Here is an 18,920-nt window from a genome sequence, read left to right as displayed (position 1 = left end):
TCTCAGTGTAATTTACGCACAGAGACATACGTAGACAAAGCGGGAAAACACACATATAAATTCACCAAATTATTAATAAATAAATTATAAACCTTGTTTAAATGAACTTTACTCTCCTCCTCCCATTCGAATCCAAAGTGTTTTAGTACTATTTATTTATTTATTATTATGTTGTTTATTTTATTTCAGAATTAATGTTAGCCTGTGCTGTCACTGTGTTACGTAACAGACACTTCACAGCGCTGACAGACGGAGCTGCAAAAAAAAAAAAAAACTAACCAATCAGTTTTCTCTATACCCAACCCGAATATGTATAAATATCTGAATTAATATATGTATAAATGATTTATCATGTATAAAATAGATTTTTAAGTATTACAGTGTTGCATATTAAATTAAGTACATTTTGACAGATCCGCGCTTTTTTGGTCGCGGGATTTTGACGTCATTCATTCATCTGCCGTAGCCTTTAGGTCGACGGCTAACCACTAGCCATCAACATGACGTCCTTGTGTTGTTTTTAAGCTGAAATGTGAACATATAATGCTGAATGGGACAGACGGTTGATCTTAATGCTGAGGTGAGAGCTTTGCTGTATTTATATTGAGGGATAACGTTAATGGATTTAAATCTTAAACTGATCATAAAGTGTCTCACTAGCTCCTCATCATAACAGTGAGCTACAGGAGTATAGACAAAACATAAACATCAGAAACGACTGTATGTTTTCTAAACCTTAACATAACGTTATATTTTGATTTATTAATTACAGATTTCTGTGAATGTTCTTGTAAGGAAGTTTGTGTTTGTTTCACTTGTCAAAACCCTGGTGTCAGCAATGTTTTTTCCGCATTTTTTGTTGTACTTTTCTGCAGCCACTTAACCTGAGATGCCAAGATGAGTATTCTCAAGAGCACTCATTACATTGAGCTGGGCGGCTATCAGTACTGGCCCGTGCTGGTGCCACGAGGGATCCGACTGTACACATATGAGCAGATCCCAGTGTTTCTCAAAGAGAATCCATACATCACAGATGGGTACAGAGCACACCTGCCTTCAAAGCTGTGCCTTAAAAGGTGGACTAGTTTTCTTTCAGTGTTTCAGTTTGATTTTGAAGCCATCAAACACTGCTTAACTATTCTTTATTTATTTTTTTGCATCTTGCAGCATATTCATTCTTTCAAATGAGACTGTGAACATCTGGAGTCATCTGCTTGGGTTCCTCTTATTCTTTTTGTTGGGGGTGAATGACATGGCAACGGTTCTTCCGTCTGCAGGGGCGTCACGAGAGGACTATGTCATTTATTCAATAGGACTCTTTTGCTTTCAGGTAATATAGATAACTATAGGGCTAAATTAGGTATTTCTTATTTGCATTTATGTGCTAGGAGATGCTTTACAATAGTGACTTATATCACATGTGCTGCTGCTTTTAACTGGACAAGTGGCTGCTAATATGATCCATTTTATTTGCAGATGTAAGAATACATTGCAGTTTGAAAACATTGAGTATACATTCAAAATTATACCTTCCTTCCTAAACACTGTATAAATATTGACAGAACATTTATAGAGAAATTTGTATATTATTAAAAGTGCTTTGTCTGTGTCACCTTTTGACTATTTTATTTCTCTGTATTTAGGTGTGCATGTTGTGCTCTGTGGGCTACCACTTGTTTTGTTGCCACCGCTCAGAGAAAACGTGTCGCCGCTGGCTTGCCCTGGATTATGCTGGAATATCTGTGGGAATTTTGGGATGTTATGTGCCTGGAGTCTTCTATGCCTTCTACTGTAACAGTGTATGATTTGTCTTAATTATGTATTTAAGTTATTTTGTTATATAGATCTCAAAGAAACAATGCAAACTCTTTAGACTTTAAAATGCAGGGTTATGTGGGAGCTATGTATAGTTATTGAGATAATCAAACTGAGTTTAGTGTTAGATTAGGTTGTTCACCCAAAAATTAAAATTATTATTGTCATTATTTACTCACCCACAAGTTTTGGTTGAACTATTAATTGAAACTCTGTAATCAATGCATGCATATATCACAAGTAACTAATCTTTTTCGTATGTTGCCTATGGTCATAATGACACCTCTTATCATTTGTCTCAGTTTTGGAGGCAGGTGTATCTGCTGACGGTACTGGCTTTGATCTTGGCGGTGTTTGCAGCTCAAATACATCCACATTACCTCACACAAAAGTGGAAGAAACTGCGCTCTGCCATGTTCTGCTCGGTGGCCGGTTATGGCATCATCCCCGCCTGTCATTGGGTCTGGCTAAATGGAGGATTTAATGCAGATATTGTACATGTGAGATTTTTAGTTGTTATACCATGTAGCATTTAATATAACTGAGTGCAACGGTTCCTGTGGCTCAATTGGAAAAGCATTGTGTTAGCAACACAAAGGTTGTGGGTTTGATTCCTAGGGAACACACATAATGACCTAAAATGTTTTTGCATGAAAATAGTAAATTTGAAGTGACTTTATTTAAGTACACTTTGTAAATGTAATATTTACACACACTAATTTTGTACGTAACATACAAAAAAAATGTCTTCTTTAAGGGATAGATTACCAATGGGATTGGCTATATCAGTGGTTTTCAAACTGGCGGCCGCGAGATGGTGCCAGGGGGGCCCCAGTTTTATGACATTTTATGAAATACATTAATTTATCATGAATTCTGTGTAATTAAACTTAAAAAATAAGGCTACTAACCAAAAGCAATACTTTTTTTGTATAATTTAATGTTTTTTTTTTAAATGTTGAGTTTTAGAACAATTTTTGTCACAAATTTTCTTTGGGGGGCCGCAAAGGAATGCACCGTACACAAGGGGGGCCACACGCTGAAAAAGTTTGGGAACCACTGGGCTATATGAATGTGAAATTGAAAACGGTACAAGTGTCATTTTGTTTACATTACAGTACAGGATGCCAAAAGGTTGCAATCAAAATTGAAACCTTAAACTTTTTAAATAGTGTGCACTTTTTTCATCTGGTTATTAAAGGTTTATCAGTGATGGTCATGATAGCACAGATGTCCTGATGTTTAGTTTACAGATATGAAAATGCTCATCTGTTCATGTTCTCTTCTCTATCTTTGCAGGTGTTTTTACCTCGAGTCATGGTTATGTATCTGATTGCTGCCTCTGCGTTTCTTTTCTACATCAGTAAAATCCCAGAACGCTACTTCCCAGGTATTTTATACTTTAATATTGTAATCATTTTATGTATTTTTAAATGAAAACACCACTGGTTTTCAAAATGTTACTATGTTCTTACCACAACTTAAGACAAATGAATACATACCTAGCTTTTTTCAATGCATGCACTTAATCTTTCTTAATAAATTAAACATCTTTTCTAGTTTTACTTTATTTAACTACACTTTATTCTCACCATGAATATAACCTTAGAAGCTGGTATGGCATTTAAAGGAAAAGAAAGAAGGAAAGACTTAATCTTTGTACAGCGCGTCAATTATGTGTTAGCATTTAGCCTAGCCCAATTCATTCTTTAGGATCCAAACAGGGATGAATTTAGAAACCACCAAACACTTCCATGTTTTCCCTATTTAAAGACTGTTACATGAGTAGTTACACAAGTAAGTATGGTGGCACAAAATAAAAGGTGTCGATTTTTTTAAGCAGAAAAAAATGAGAACTGTATTGTATGGCGGAAGAGCACTTAGTTTGCAGCACTTCAACCTCGGTGCGTAGTAACATTATCACCACTGACTTTTCCCTCTTTCGCTCAAATTTCCGTCAATATTACTGCGTCTTTAAGAAGACGATTTTGTTTGTGTCTTTATGAATCATAACAAAATAGTCAAAAGAGAATTGATATTATATTATAATTGATATTAACTGAATGCTTTCTGCACGTATTACACGTTCATCTAATACGTTCGCTTCAAATCTGCTTAATCCTGACCTCAAGCCATTCAGAAATACTAAAAAATTGCTCATTTACAAGAAAACGTGTCAGATGCACTTTGCGAGTTTTGCATTTAAGCTCTTCAGATGTTCCTAGCCAAATTTCAGATTACATGATAAACTTGACCAAAAATAAACAATTGTAACTCACTGATTTCCACTGAAAAATTTACACATCTGTTTCCTGTCTTCACAGGTCAGTTGAACTATCTTGGTGCCAGTCATCAGCTCTGGCATGTGTTGGTGGTGGTTATGTTCTACTGGTGGCACCAGACCGCCATCTACATCATGAACTACAGACACAATCAGCCCTGCACAGACTACACAAGCAGCGCTTAACATAGAAGTCACATGACTATGGTTACGAAATCATGCTGTTTAAGGTTTAACAAATGCATTTTTTTTTGGTGGGCATTATTTTAAATTATGCTTGTACTTGTTGCACACTTGAATTTTTCCTCTCATTTGCCTACGAACAACGTATAGGGTTACGTGCAATGAAATCACGTTTGTTTTGTGAAATTGATTTCCTCTGCTTAAACAGACATATTCAAACATGTGTGTTTTCTTTGCTGGATATACAGTGCCCGTATCTGTTACGATTAGGTCCTTTGCTTTGTACTGAGCCCTTATAATGTGGGATTATTTGGGATGTGAAACTATATGCTGTTACAATATCACCTCAGTTTTTGGGATTGTCTGTTATTTACTATCACTGTTTTGTTTTGTGGTTGTTGAATTGTTTGGTATGTAATACTGTTTGTTATCTTTTTAATGTGTTTTTTTTTTATAAAAGGAGGATGTTTTGAGGTACAGTCATAAGGTATAGTCACAAGAAAGATTCAAATGAGCGAGCAAGCAGTGCTGAATATGAATACAGGGCAGAATAACACTATACCTGCACTGATTTAATTTATTCAGATTGAAACTGCAGAAACGATTTGATTTTCCAGTGTTTATGTGCGATTTTAATATTGGAATGATATAAACGGTCTGAAAATCAGAATGCTGAAATAAAATGCTTTCTTTTGCTATATTCTGTATACAGCGTCTAATTCTTTTCAACTGAGTATTAGAATGATTCAATACTGTTTGTATGAATATACACTAGTCAACATTTGAAGTGGATCAAAACCTTTCCTAACAATTGTCTTAAAACCAATACCCGTTCTTGCCTTATGAGAACTTTGATGAAAGTTTTTGATCCACTTCAAATGTTGATTAGTATAATTTGTCTGGGTATTGTATATAGAAGTTTAATGCTTTTATTCTAATTTTGCTTTTAAAGATACTGATCACTGGTATTAAATGTATACTTATCTATACCTAAATAGTACATAGGACCTTTTTAAAGGGTGCTGTCACCGTAAGAGCTTGGGACCATTTTGTCTGACTGTATGGAATAGCATTAGTGTAGCATTAATAAAGTGCATTAATATTTTCTGTCTAATCACTACTTTGTAGAGAAAGGGAATGTCAGATTTTCTTACATTAATAATCCATATAAAAACAACAATACATCTGATTTCACAAACATTTTTATGTACATGTTATTGGATCAATGGACACAAAAAATCCTTCAAATCTACTTTCAATGACTGCAAAAGTTTATTAGTTTCTTGCGTTCTTGAAATACATACATCTGTTCTTAAATCACAGATGCTGTTAAAATGTTCACTGGTCTTATTGAAGGAAAAAGGGAAAGAACATTCTTTACACTGTTTTACCAGTCTCTGCAAGTTTACTCAATCTGAATTGCTTTGCTGGGATTAGATATGAATAATAATTCCAAAATAATGAAAGAAAATCTGTTTCATTTTTGAGTCGTATCAATTGATAAAAATCAGCAGCTGGAAGAAAATATCAATATGGCTTTAATTTTCATCTGCATATTTAAATAAAATATAAAAATCTCTAAATAGAGTTTAATTCTTGTTGACCACTTTGTTACCCTTAAAATGTAGTTCACTTCCACCTGCTGGATCAAAGGTATACTACACATTGATGACAAATTATTTCAAAACTCAAACAGGCATCATGATCAGAGTTTATTCTTCAGTTACTGTAATTTGTTAATTTTTGCAATGTAAGCATAAATACATTTTAATCAAAATTGTGAAAAAGCAAAATCTAGATTATAAGATCTGATTAATTATACAAAAGATAATATTTAGATAATTATTTAGATTAGTTAAATAATATTTAGGTCTTCTGATGTATTATTATTATTATTTGACCACAAGTTTAATTAAACATTTAAACATTCATTGACATGTGGTCTTCACATTATAGTACTTCCAGAGCATTGCTACGTCCTTTATGTTACAGTATAGGAACATGAAAACGCACATTCAGCTCAGACATCTTCACCACAGATCTTCAGCAGGGTTTTGCGAAAATCTCCTGATGTCTCAGACTAAAAGACACAAACAAGATAAAATTAATGTTACTTCTGACATGTAGGTTTTTATGTGCTACATGAACTGTCCCATTAACTGGTATAACAACCTGTTAAAAACAAAGGACTGTGTTTAGCACATTGTGTAGAATAAAGAGACAGACATGAAGCAAAGAACAACTTTATAGTGAAGTAAAATACTTTAAATAGTGAGTAAAATAGGGGATAAATGGTCCATGCTTAATTCAGCAGATTTGTAAATACAATGGAAATGTCAGGTCACAGTGGAAAGCATGCTTGATGGTCTTACAAAGGGAGTAATGTAGAAAAAGCACACTAGTTGTGTTGATATGCATTTCTTGACACATGCATAGACTTGTACCCTTTAACACATTTGCAGCTAAACAGTGCATTTTAGTACCTCAGAGGTACATATTGGTACCAAATGTATACATATCTGTACCTAAATGGTAATGACCATTTTATTCTGACAGTATGTCCATGACATCAAGGCGGCTCAGCGGTGGTCCACTTTTCTCTTTTCTTTTAAGTGTGCGATGCTGTCTACCCCTGTGTGCTTCATCCATTCATCGGCACAAAAAAGCTTTCCCTGCACAGGTTGATCTCGAATCTTTTTAAACATAACATTTCTTCCGTGCAGCTTTGCAACTTTTTTTTTCAGATGTCGTTCCACCTGTGTGTTTCTGGATGTGGTTGATTTATTGGTCCCTTGGATAGTCATAATCCCCCTCTCGTCTCTGGGCATTGCTCATGCTGAGGTGGAGTTTGTGGACAATTTATGTTCAAACTGCTAGATGTCTTGGATCTGAGGGTGAGACTCTATTACTTAAAAGGTGGTGGAGTCCCCATCCTGCTGCCATGTACCACCAGGTCGGTGACTTTGAGCGGCAGGGTGCCAGACCTTTGGGTCACAGGGAACCAACCCTATGGGGCCTCTCACTATTCAGGTTCGAAGCCAGCTGAGACATTGGAGGGGGTAGCAGACCAAGCGTACCACACCTATCCTTCGGCTCCCCTAAGAAGAAATGTATATCAGTTCCAACATCGGAGAGGGGGCGGTCTCTCTCCGACTGCCATGTTCACTCGGGTGCCGGTCGGCTTGGGCTCAACCCCCACTACCTGTCTGGATGACTAGTTTCTCTAGGTGGCTCACGCTGGGCCTAAGCCCCCCCATTACTTTTTTTCCCAAGGTTCATGAAGAGCTTACAAGGGCAGCTTCTTTTACCACCCATAACAGACCCTGTAAGCCTTCCACTCTCAACACCCTCAACAGTGGGGCCGCTGTGTGGGAATATTTCTGTCCCGACAGTGGATTGGTCAGTTGCAATTCCACTGTGTCCAGTCATCCCTGCCTCTTGGAGGCATAAGCTGTCCCTACCCTTGCAGGCTTGTAAGCATTCATCCGCTCTGGCTGTGCCACTCTGGCCGATATAAAGGATGCGGATAAGACACACTCCCATATCCCAAGCTGGGCTTTTCTGCGAGGCATTTAAGAGCTTTGCCTAGCAGTTTTCTGTGGCTTAGATTGGTCCTTCTAAGTGAGTTCATAATACATCAGTCATCGACATGATGTCTCCGTTCCCCTCCTTCAGGGAATGAGGGTTACATACATAACTGAGACCTTTCTCCACTTCTGCTCACACAAAATTAATTTTATGAACTATTTCTCTGTGAAATATTTCCAATCAGAGCTGCCATATGACTATGGGTGACATTGTAAGCATTTTTTTGTAAAAAACATGTTTTAAAGTGTTATATTGCCATTATCATTTATCAAGTTTGCATGTTAGGTATTTTTTCCAATGCTGAAATTTGATATGCAATCTGAATTAATGATACTTCTTTCAGTCAGCACACATACATTAACATTGCTGTGAATGAAAATTCAATCAATTCAAAGCATCATGTCAACAAAGCAAATTAATTCTTACCTCAAGGGCAGATTGTAAAGAGCAGCCAAACAGTTTCTTATATTCTGCCTTGATGTCCTGCAGGTCGATTTCTGATCGGCTCACTATGATTCTAGTTAGGCTTGATTCAGTGGTACCAGCACCCTGAATAAAACATTTATAAAAAAAAAAATTCTTAAAAAGTTGGCTTACTAGTTCAGGTATCTTTTTCTGATAATATCATATTTCATTTAAGCATTGTAATCGTATGGGTAATTCTTCAAAACTGTGCCAAAAATGAGCAAGAGAATGGAAAAACAGGTCTAACCTTCATGCTTTTATACAGCCGCTCTGCAAGGTACGCTGGCACACTCTTCACACATTTAACTAAAGAACAGAAAAGTAGTTAAGTGATCTAAATAATTAAATGATCTATAAAACAATATAAATACCATTAAACTGGACTTTTTAAAGAAAAGTTGCCAGTGCAATAAGGGTGTAACTGTGTCATTGCTAGGGTCTTTTGAGTAGTTCTAAGGTGTTTTTATCATTCGCCAGGTGCAAATCTTAGGTTTTTTCATTTGGACATATAATAGCAAATCTCTTAATGATACCACAACAGAAAGCGTTATTCATGTCTGAGTGGAGTTACGACAGTTTAACCCTCCCATTACCATAAAATGTGATAAAAAATTTTACACTTTCCTCCTCCTTTCCAACACACTTTCCGACGCAACATTAAAGTATTTTCAACTGGCGGCAGTGCCAACGCACCTGAATCTATTTCAGCATAGAGAGTGAGCATAAAGACAGAGCCTAGAGAGAAAGGGTTTAATAGGCTTCTGTGCAGGCTTTTATGTTTGCTCTGCTCATGTAAACAATGAGAATTGTGTTTTGTTAATAGAATAAAAAAATTTAATATTATAAAATTATGGCGTGTTATAGTGACCTCAATATCACCCAAAAATAAAGGGCCAGGGGTCAAATTGACCCCAAAGAACACCGATGCTACAAAATGTGTAGAGGACATTGAAAAATATCATCATGTAAATTGTTTGTTTACCAACTTGTCCTCATTAAACAAGTAAAAGTCATGAAATCTGAAGCAAAGAAAAATTATGCCAAACATGTTTTTACAAACGTTAAACTTTAAATGGGGTCAAATTGACCCCAAAGATCAGAAAAGGGTTCATTTTTGGGGGTCAGATGTTTGTTGAAATGCATAGCCCTGAACAACAGTACCAGTGATACTTAAGGAAAAGATTTATTTACCTATAGCCACAAGAATGTCCTCCAGTTTTCCAGACATCTCGCTTTCAATGCTCTCCTGAAGGGTCTTTCCACTCAGAGTCTTATATTCATCCAGAGCTTAGACACAAGATTCAGAATTTAGAAGCCATTGCATACCAGTCTGTAAAACCCAGCTAAAGTTTTTTCTTTGTGATTTACTTTTTTCTACATAAAACCATCCTCATAATGTAAAGAACATTCAGTGCATATTGAACCTTGATATCTTTAATACTGACCGAGTAAGATCATGACAAAGACTGAAATCAATGGGTGAAATAAAATTTTCAAAAGTGAAATCATTACATTATGAGACTTTAGCTTTCATTTTATGGGCAGGGTGACATATAATATATGTAAATGTGTATATAATATTAGGGTAGTAATCATACTTTGCCTGAGCTGAGGAACGCTTCTGTTGCACAGGATGTCGATGAATTTGCTTTCATCTGTTCCCCATTTCTTCTCCCCAGCCTCATACAAGATCTGTGAAGTATTAAAGGCATGGTTCAGCAGCTAAATTTCTATCAGTTGTTTCTCTTTGTTATTGTAAAACACAAAAGGTGAAAATTTTCAAGCTGCTCTATTCTTCCCAGAAATTGTACGATTTGTGTGAATAGTGACCACAACTTTACTCTCAGTCTACACACAAAGCTACTGTTTACTAGACAGAAAAACTAAAAAGATATATTTTTTGCTTTAGAAAAATTTTACATACAACACTGTCAACCCCCCCAAAAAACAACGAAATACACTGTATTATGTATGCTTGGCCAGTAGATGGCAATGTTACCTTGTAAAGAAACACTACACACCGGCACACATACGCATTCTTTTACAAAGCGATAAATACAAACAATCAAGACGTTTTGGTTAGATAGATGATTTTGTAGGTTTATTGCTATAAGTGACCCTGGACTATAAAACATACACTTTTGTAAGAGAAGCCTTGGAGAAGCGTTAATAAACTCAGTATCTTCAGCAGCAATGGGAACACTTTGTGTTTACTGGACCAGCACCATGTAAGAAATTGGTTCATGAACACTGTAGGTCTTTATAGATGTTTACTGTAACTAAACTATTATTTTAGCTAAGAAAGGGGCCTTTGGGTTGTACTAATGTAAACTTGGGTCAAAACAACAGGGTATTTACCTTGGCATCTTGTTTTGCTTTTGTTGCATCCACGTTTGTACTCTCATCTCGCTTGCCCTTTAATGTAGACAGGAAAACAAATATCAAGAAACTGGTAAGTGGGATGCCTGCAACTCATATAAATGAATTTAAATATGATGCAGGACAATCGATTTGACTGAACCTCAGCGAGAAGCACCAGGGTCTTTTCAAAGTCTCCTGACACTTCAGATTTAAGGTCGTCAATTAGAGACCTTTTGGTTTCTGTAGTATAAATCAAAGGTAATGTTATGTGCTACATAAACTTTTCTGCTGCACTTAAGGGAGAAAAATGAAGTAAGCTTTGAAATACAAACCTGCCAAATATGCGTCACTCATAGCCTTGATCTGATTGTTGGAGCGCGATGCAAACATTTCTATCAGAATGTTTTTATTTGTAGGAAAGCTCTATGTGGACAACACAATCTATTAGCAACCATTTCCATATTTTTATCTTAGATTAAGTCCATAATGAGATTTATTTAAAAAACGGTCAAATGACTGGCAGCAGCAGTTTCCAAACAAAAAAACTTAGAATTAAAGTATATAATTCCAATAATGTCCAAAACAATATTTTTTTACAGATTTTTTCTTTAAAAGTTCTGCAGCCAAATACTGTTATTTTACAGATTTTCCCCGGATTATTATGATCAAACACCAAGTGACCAATGAAAGAGATTATCTCCATGTTTTATCCATCCGTAGCAAGTAAAGAACACACACAGACACAAATATCAGTGCAACACTGAAAAACTTCAGTCCTTTCCTACCAACTGTGCGAATTGAACCAACACCTTAGGGATATAATCAATTCTCTCTAACCACTAGGCCACAATGCTTGGACAACTCAAAGCCTCCTAGAAATTTACACTTTTTGTGCATTGATACCATGAACTCAACAGTTTGAATTCAAAATGAGCTTGCATATTACTCATAATGTGAGAAATGGTGTGATGTCGCTGTGCATGATCTCACATGTTATAAAATGTCAAGACATGGCATCAAGAAGCCTATAAATAAAGCTTTCAGTTGTCCAAGCATTCTGGTCTAGTGATAAGAAAGACTTGCAAGTGTGTTCATGACTTGCAGTGGGTGGTTAAATGTGGAGACAATCATATCTCTTTCATTGGTCACTTGTTTGACAATAATAATCGGGGGAAAATCCATAAAATAACCGTTTTTGGCTGGAGAATTTTTAAAGAAAAAAATCTGTAAAATATTTTTTTATGGACATTATTGGAATTAAGAAATTTTACTTTCATTTTACGGTTTTTGTTTGGAAACCGCTGCTGCCAGTCATTTGACGATTTTTAAAGATTTTCTTTTTCACAGTGTATAATATCTGCCAAAGTATAAACTGTTTAAAGCTACTGAAACATTTTTTATATCTTTTTATAAGGTTTTTAAGTTCTTACTTTTATTGCCCGTTTAAATTCCTGGCAGTCAAACTGAACAGGAGGAGTTATTAGAGCCACCAAAATATCTTTAAAATCTCCATGGGTGTCCCCTTCCAAATCACCGCGAAGAGTCTGAGACACAAAAACATAAGGTTGTTTATCATATACCTGAAAAAACAGCAAAAACTTGCCGGGTTTATCTGGTGTCTCTGCTTTTTGAGCACTTTTTAGCAGGTCAAGATGGTCTTAGTTGATCTTGGCTGGAAAACCAGCTGACCCACCAGCTAAAACCAGCATGGCTAAGCTGGTTGGTCGCCGTGATTTCACCAAGTAAGATGTGATCCCGGATCAACATTTGGTTACACTTTATTTTGATAGTCCACTTTAGACATTCTACTAAATATAAATAACTTTGCAACTACATGTCAACTAACTTTCATTCATTTGCACATATGTCAACTAACTGTCATTACAATATTAGTAGACTGTAAGGGTTAGGTTTAGGGAAAAGGTTTGGGTTAGTGAAATAAGTTGACATGCACCTGCAAATATACTTATACAGTTGAATGTCTGTTGAGGGATCAAAGTGTTAGTAGATATTAAGCAGACCATTTACAAATACTCTAAAGATTGGTAGTTGATAAGTGGTTGCAAAGTTCCTTATAATTAGTAAAATGTCTAAAGTGGACTATCGAAATAAAGTGTTAAATTTTTTGTTGATCCTGGATCAACGTTTTAATCAAAGATAGATACCCCAACCTACCCTTAACTCAAATAACTCCTTTTTAAACCCTCAAATTACTTTAAATAAATAATTTGAGGAGTATTTCTTAAAAGCCCCTAACCTAATCCTAAACCTAAATCGGTAGCACTTTATTTTACAGTACGTGTACTTACCTTGTACATATATGGTAAATAAGTTGTACTTACCGACAAATGTGTGTTACTTACTTTTAGGTATCTACATGGTAATAAAGTGGTATCATTACTGTACTTACCAGTGGTAAATACTTGGTAGTTATTATGTAATTCTAGATAAGTACTGGGTAATAACAGATACATACTTATAGTGTAGGTATACTGTAAGTAACGAGAAACATAACTGTACTTACAAATAAATGTACAATATAAGTATTAAGTATTTACAGGCAAGTTAGGGTTATTGACAGGTATTTATAGTGCACATATATGATAACTAATATCAAACACTACTGTACTTACAAACTGTATATACACAATAAGCGTGTACTAGTGAATGTACCCAGTAGTTAATGCATATGATAGTCAATGGTTGGGTTTGCCTCCCAGTAACATGTATATGATGCTATATCTTAGGTGTTAGATCCTTTGTAATAACTGTGTAAAAAGCAACACTTTATTTTACAGTCCTGTTTCCATGCAGTTATCATGGACGTACTAGTGAATGTACACAGTAGTTAATGCGTATTATAGTCAACGGTTGGGTTTGCCGGACAGTGACATGTATATGATGCTATATTTTAGGTGGTAGGTCCTATGTAATAACTGTGTAAAAAGCATCACTTTATTTTACAGTCCTGTTTCCATGCAGTAACCATGGACGTACTAGTGAATTTACCCAGTAGTTAATGTGTATAATAGTCAATGGTTGGGTTTGTCTCACAGTGACATGTATATGATGCTATATCTTAGGTGGTAGGTCCTATGTAATAACTGTGTAAAAAGCAACACTTTATTTTACAGTCCTGTTTCCATGCAGTTATCATGGACGTACTAGTGAATGTACACAGTAGTTAATGTGTATAATAGTCAATGGTTGGGTTTGTCTCACAGTAACATGTATATGATGCTATATCTTAGGTGTTAGATCCTTTGTAATAACTGTGTAAAAAGCAACACTTTATTTTACAGTCCTGTTTCCATGCAGTTATCATGGACGTACTAGTGAATGTACACAGTAGTTAATGCGTATTATAGTCAACGGTTGGGTTTGCCGGACAGTGACATGTATATGATGCTATATTTTAGGTGGTAGGTCCTATGTAATAACTGTGTAAAAAGCATCACTTTATTTTACAGTCCTGTTTCCATGCAGTAACCATGGACGTACTAGTGAATGTACCCAGTAGTTAATGCATACGGTTATTTAATGCTTGGTTTAAAGGACAAAGATACTGAGTCTGAATACCAAAATGGCACATCAGTAATGTTTGTTCTTAGTTATCATATACGTATGGTATAAGTATAACTTACACTTGCCTGCAGGTACCACACACTTATCGTGTATATACAATTTGTAAGTACAGTAGTGTTTCTCGTTAGTTACAGTATACATACACCATTTGTGCCGGTCATTAACTTACACTGGCCTACAGGTACCACACACTTATCATGTATACAATTTGTAAGTACAGTAGTGTTTGATATTAGTTATCATATATGTACACTATAAATACCTGTCATTTACCCTAACTTGCCTGTAAATACTAAATACTTATATTGTACATTTATTTGTAAGTACAGTAATGTTTCTCGTTAGTTACAGTATACCTACACTATAAGTATATATATGTTATTACCCAGTACTTACCTAGAGTTACACATAACTACCAAGTATGTACTACTGGTAATTACAGTAATGATACCAGTTAATTACCATGTAGATACCTAAAAGTAAGTACCACACATTTGTCTGTAAGTACAACTTATTTACCATACATGTACAAGGTAAGTACACGTACTGTAAAATAAAGTGCAACCATGTGGATCCAGGACCAACAATGATCACATCTTTCTTGGTGAAATCACGTTCACCTTGGTGGTCTGTAGCTGGTTTAAGATGGATGTAGCTGTTTTGAGCTGGTCCTTGCAGCCTGGCAAAGCTGATGGGTCAGATGGTAGCTATTGGGTCAGCTGGTCTTCCAGCCTGTCCAGCTAAAACAAGATTGGGCCAAAAGCCCTCTAAAACCATCTTAAAAAAACCAAGCTTTACCAGCTAAAACCAGATTTGGAGACCAGCTTAAACATCCAACCAACTTAGGTTAATTTTTACATTTTTCAGCAGAGTTTGAACAATTTACTTTAAGATTAAAATTAAAAATAAAGTTTTACCTTTCCTGTTGCATCCTCATATGCTTTACAGATCAGCTGACACTGGGCATTGGTTCTTTGAGTCAAAATGTCAATAATAATTTTCTCATTGGTCCCTAAAGGAAATACAAATGCAAACACACATGCACACACACACACACGCACACACACACACACATTCTGGTTTCCATGTTTTGTGGGGACATTCCATAGACGTAATGCATTTTATACCATACAAACTGTATATTCTATTCCCCTTACCTACCCCATTCCCTAACCCCAACCATCACAGAAACCCTTCTCCTGCTTCAAATTTTCAAAATGCATCATTTTGTTTGATTTATAAGCTTGTTTCCTCATGGGGACATCAAAATGTCCCCACAAGGTCACAAAAATACTGGTATTCCTATCTTTGTGGGGACAATTGGTCCCCACAACGTGATAATTACCAGGTACACACAACACACACACACACACACACACACACACACACACACACACACACACACACACACACACACACACACACACACACACACACACACACACACACACACACACACACACACACACACACACACACACACACACACACACACGCACACTTAAACATTCACACTGCCAAATTATTACAGAACAAGTAATGTTTGAACAGTAATATCTACAGCAGTCTAACCACACCTTCAAAGATGAACTTACCAATGCCCTCTATAGCTTTCCTTAAAGCAACAGCATCCTCACTTGGATTGAATCCGGGCTTTTCTTTAACGGTGCCACGTGCTGTTGACTACACAAAATATGGACGTAACATCAAGCAGACATTTTTACATTTTTATGATACAATACAGGGCGACCGCAGTTTTTACTTAAGGGCTATAAAACTGTAAAACATGTAATGTGAATACAATGTATCAAATACTAACATTAATAAACTAGATAAATATATTGACATTTGATCTTGAATTGCTTATGCTACTAAATAAATAAAAGTTACTTTTTGTCTGGACCTACCTTTACAGAAGACATTGTTGTAGATGATGTTTGTGTTAAGTTTGATTCCTGTAACAAGATATGCAAATATTGGTGATTTGAAGTAACAGGTTTTAAAACTTTAATACATTGTTTTAATATATTTGATCAAGCGCCAACATAACCCAATGACAATCGCATACCAAATAGTTTATACTGTACAATGTTACGAGAAGCACAACACAATCTCTTACACAGCACTGTATAATGGGATCAAACACAACGAAACAATCGCATCTGACTAACAAAAACATATTTGACGTCACCTTTTATTAAAACTGTAAGGTTTATTCAACTTATACCTAACAAAATTAAGACACATCAGTCCAGGAATATAAGGTTTTTATATCAGAAAGCTATACCACAAGGATGCTCAGGCCGTCTCTCTCCGATTCTTTCTCTGCAAGCTCATTTTATTTAGATGAGTTGACACCCACAAAGTCAAAAACAACATCATGCGTCATCAATGTAACACGTACACACACACACACACACACACACACACACACACACACACACACACACACACACACACACACATCTAAAAACATCTTAAACTAGACGATGGGTGCAAAACTTTCCATCACCCTAAAACTCTGAAGGGTGGGGGTGTTAAGATTAAAAGAACATTAGCCTACGTACTCTTTTTATGTTGCTGTGAGGAAGTAGAAAGCATTGGTTATAAAGAAACATATCCATAAATGATAATAAATAAATCATTTTCTCCAACAAAAACTATTCAATTATTTTGGTAATAGGCAACTGGTACAAAAAAAGGATATAATGAGATCCATTTCAGCTTGGACTCTCGCCAAAAACAAAACTTCTGAACCTACACTGATATTTGATGTGCAATGATCTTAAATTATATAAGGGCGGTTTCACGGACAGGCATTAGTCCTAGACTAACATAAATATTAGTCCAAACCGAAAACATCTTGCACTGACATATCTTAAAATACATTAGTGCCTCTTTTTTACTAAGGCATGTTTGTTTATATTTCTTAATTAAACTAAGGTTTTAGTCCTGGTTTAAGATAATACCTGTCTGGGAAACCATCCCATAGCCAGTTAAACTTAATCCACACTGTAAAAAAAAATGCAGCATGAAGAAAGAAATTGTTTTGCAAATAAATTCAACCTAATATTTTATGTTTGGCCTTAATTTGACAAAAATGCTGCGTATTTGTTACAGTGCAAGTCAGACTGTGAAAAGATAAAACAACAGTAACACTGATTTTAAATAGGCTACAATGATTAATGTCAATGGTTAGAGGGTTAGCTTACCCAAAAATGAAAATTCTGTCTTCATTTACTCACCCTTATAAACCTGTATGAGTTTCTTTATTCTGTTGAACACTGAATGAAGTATTTTAAGAAAGTTCGAGCAGAGAAAACTGATATCAGGGATCAAAGAATGACACACAAAGCTGCTTATCCAAAAGTCAGTCTTTATTCGTGGAGGGTCCTTTTATAAAGGTAATAGAGAAGTGAATCTATCATCTCAAAACTAACACAGGAACATGAAAACATCTGCTTCTGCTGTATTTGTCAAAAGTTTTATGTCTGGAAACATTGTCACAAGACATTGTGAAATCTATATATATTGACACAATATCTCACTAAATCTAAGTGACCTTTTTGCAAGTCTACTGAAACTACAGAGTGAGACAAACATAGCGAACATAGTACATTTAATATAATGATTAGTATGGTTGGTTAAATTACAGTAGCCTATTACTGGCAGCTGGTTGCCAGTAACTTACTGTAGATTTAAATTTATGTTATTTACTGACAACAGTTTGTTTAAAGTTAAACATCAAAAAAATCTTTACAGAATAAAACTACAGAATAAAATTATAAAACATAAGCCTCATGCAAAGCATTCTGGAAACCAGAAATCCTCATCAACCATTTATTTTTTTCCCTTCAGATTTTGGTTCCCAGAATGCTATGCATGAGGTTATTATTTTAAAGACAAAGACTTGATAATGTGTAATGTTCATTGAACAAATTGTTGCCAGTAAATAACATACACTTAAATCTACAATAAGTTACTGCCAAACAGCTGCATAATTACGACACATTTTTTACAGTGTATAAATAATAAGTAAAATAATATGCAATATGACTAATATGAGTGTAAGTTGTATATTTATATTTAACAGTGCCTCCTTTCGAGGAACTTATGACTCACACAATTTCACACACACTCAGGTCTAAAAACAAAGAAAGCTAACAGATATATGCTGCCGTTTTTGTGGGGAGAGGCCCTGATTTGTAGTAAGCTATTAAACATATGTTTGAACACATTTTAAACACTGTTTTTAGTTTTGGCGTGGGCTCTTGAGCCCCATTGGGTATCATAGCATAAATCCAATCATAATCTAACTCATACGTTTGTACATAGTCATCAAAATCATCTGTGTCTGATTCAATTATTTGGTCATTTATACCTATGTTTTCATTTTGTATGTGGACATTAACCATTGCTTGATAAGTTATGTTGTGTATAATGTTTCAAACATGAAGCCCATGCTGAATTATAGCCCCCTTCACTGTAAAAAAAAGACTTTGCTGCCTTAAATTGTTTTGTTAAATCAACTTAGATTTACAAGTCATGTCAACAGAGATGAGTTGTCACAACTTAATATAGTTGAAAAAAGTCAACTTAATTTTATAAGTTACAACAACTCACCTGTAGTTATAACAACTCA

At 35.4% G+C, this 18,920-nt stretch overlaps 2 protein-coding genes across 4 annotated transcripts; one reads left to right on the top strand and one right to left on the bottom strand.

The window, feature by feature from the left end:
* The first annotated feature begins 425 nt into the window (after positions 1 to 425).
* Positions 426 to 4,979, top strand: paqr3b (progestin and adipoQ receptor family member IIIb). Of its 3 annotated transcripts, XM_065290307.2 has the most exons (7): positions 426 to 580; positions 876 to 1,076; positions 1,168 to 1,330; positions 1,644 to 1,799; positions 2,118 to 2,315; positions 3,115 to 3,205; positions 4,140 to 4,979. In XM_065290307.2, the coding sequence occupies exons 2-7, from the start codon at positions 898 to 900 to the stop codon at positions 4,280 to 4,282; spliced, it is 930 nt and encodes a 309-aa protein (XP_065146379.1). In that variant the 5' UTR covers positions 426 to 580; positions 876 to 897; the 3' UTR covers positions 4,283 to 4,979. The 3 variants fall into 3 exon arrangements, with proteins under 3 accessions (XP_065146379.1, XP_065146380.1, XP_065146381.1); XM_065290308.2 differs by lacking the exons at positions 426 to 580; positions 876 to 1,076 and adding an exon at positions 1,477 to 1,509 and having other exon boundaries at positions 1,222 to 1,330; XM_065290309.2 differs by lacking the exons at positions 426 to 580; positions 876 to 1,076; positions 1,168 to 1,330 and adding an exon at positions 1,340 to 1,509.
* Positions 4,980 to 5,539: 560 nt separating this feature from the next.
* On the bottom strand, positions 5,540 to 17,658 carry LOC135779538 (annexin A3). The gene is made up of 13 exons (XM_065290306.2): positions 17,524 to 17,658; positions 16,186 to 16,233; positions 15,874 to 15,961; positions 15,196 to 15,290; positions 12,124 to 12,237; positions 11,026 to 11,116; positions 10,854 to 10,933; positions 10,691 to 10,747; positions 9,931 to 10,024; positions 9,524 to 9,619; positions 8,580 to 8,638; positions 8,294 to 8,416; positions 5,540 to 6,359 (listed from the first exon to the last, which is right to left on the bottom strand). Exons 2-13 carry the CDS (start codon positions 16,198 to 16,200, stop codon positions 6,300 to 6,302), a joined length of 972 nt encoding a protein of 323 aa, XP_065146378.1. The 5' UTR covers positions 16,201 to 16,233; positions 17,524 to 17,658; the 3' UTR covers positions 5,540 to 6,299.
* Between the last annotated feature and the right edge of the window lie 1,262 nt (positions 17,659 to 18,920).

Source organism: Paramisgurnus dabryanus, chromosome 10 (genome assembly GCF_030506205.2).
Source record: "Paramisgurnus dabryanus chromosome 10, PD_genome_1.1, whole genome shotgun sequence".
NCBI lineage: Eukaryota > Metazoa > Chordata > Actinopteri > Cypriniformes > Cobitidae > Paramisgurnus > Paramisgurnus dabryanus.
This window is presented reverse-complemented; position numbering and strand designations above follow the sequence as displayed.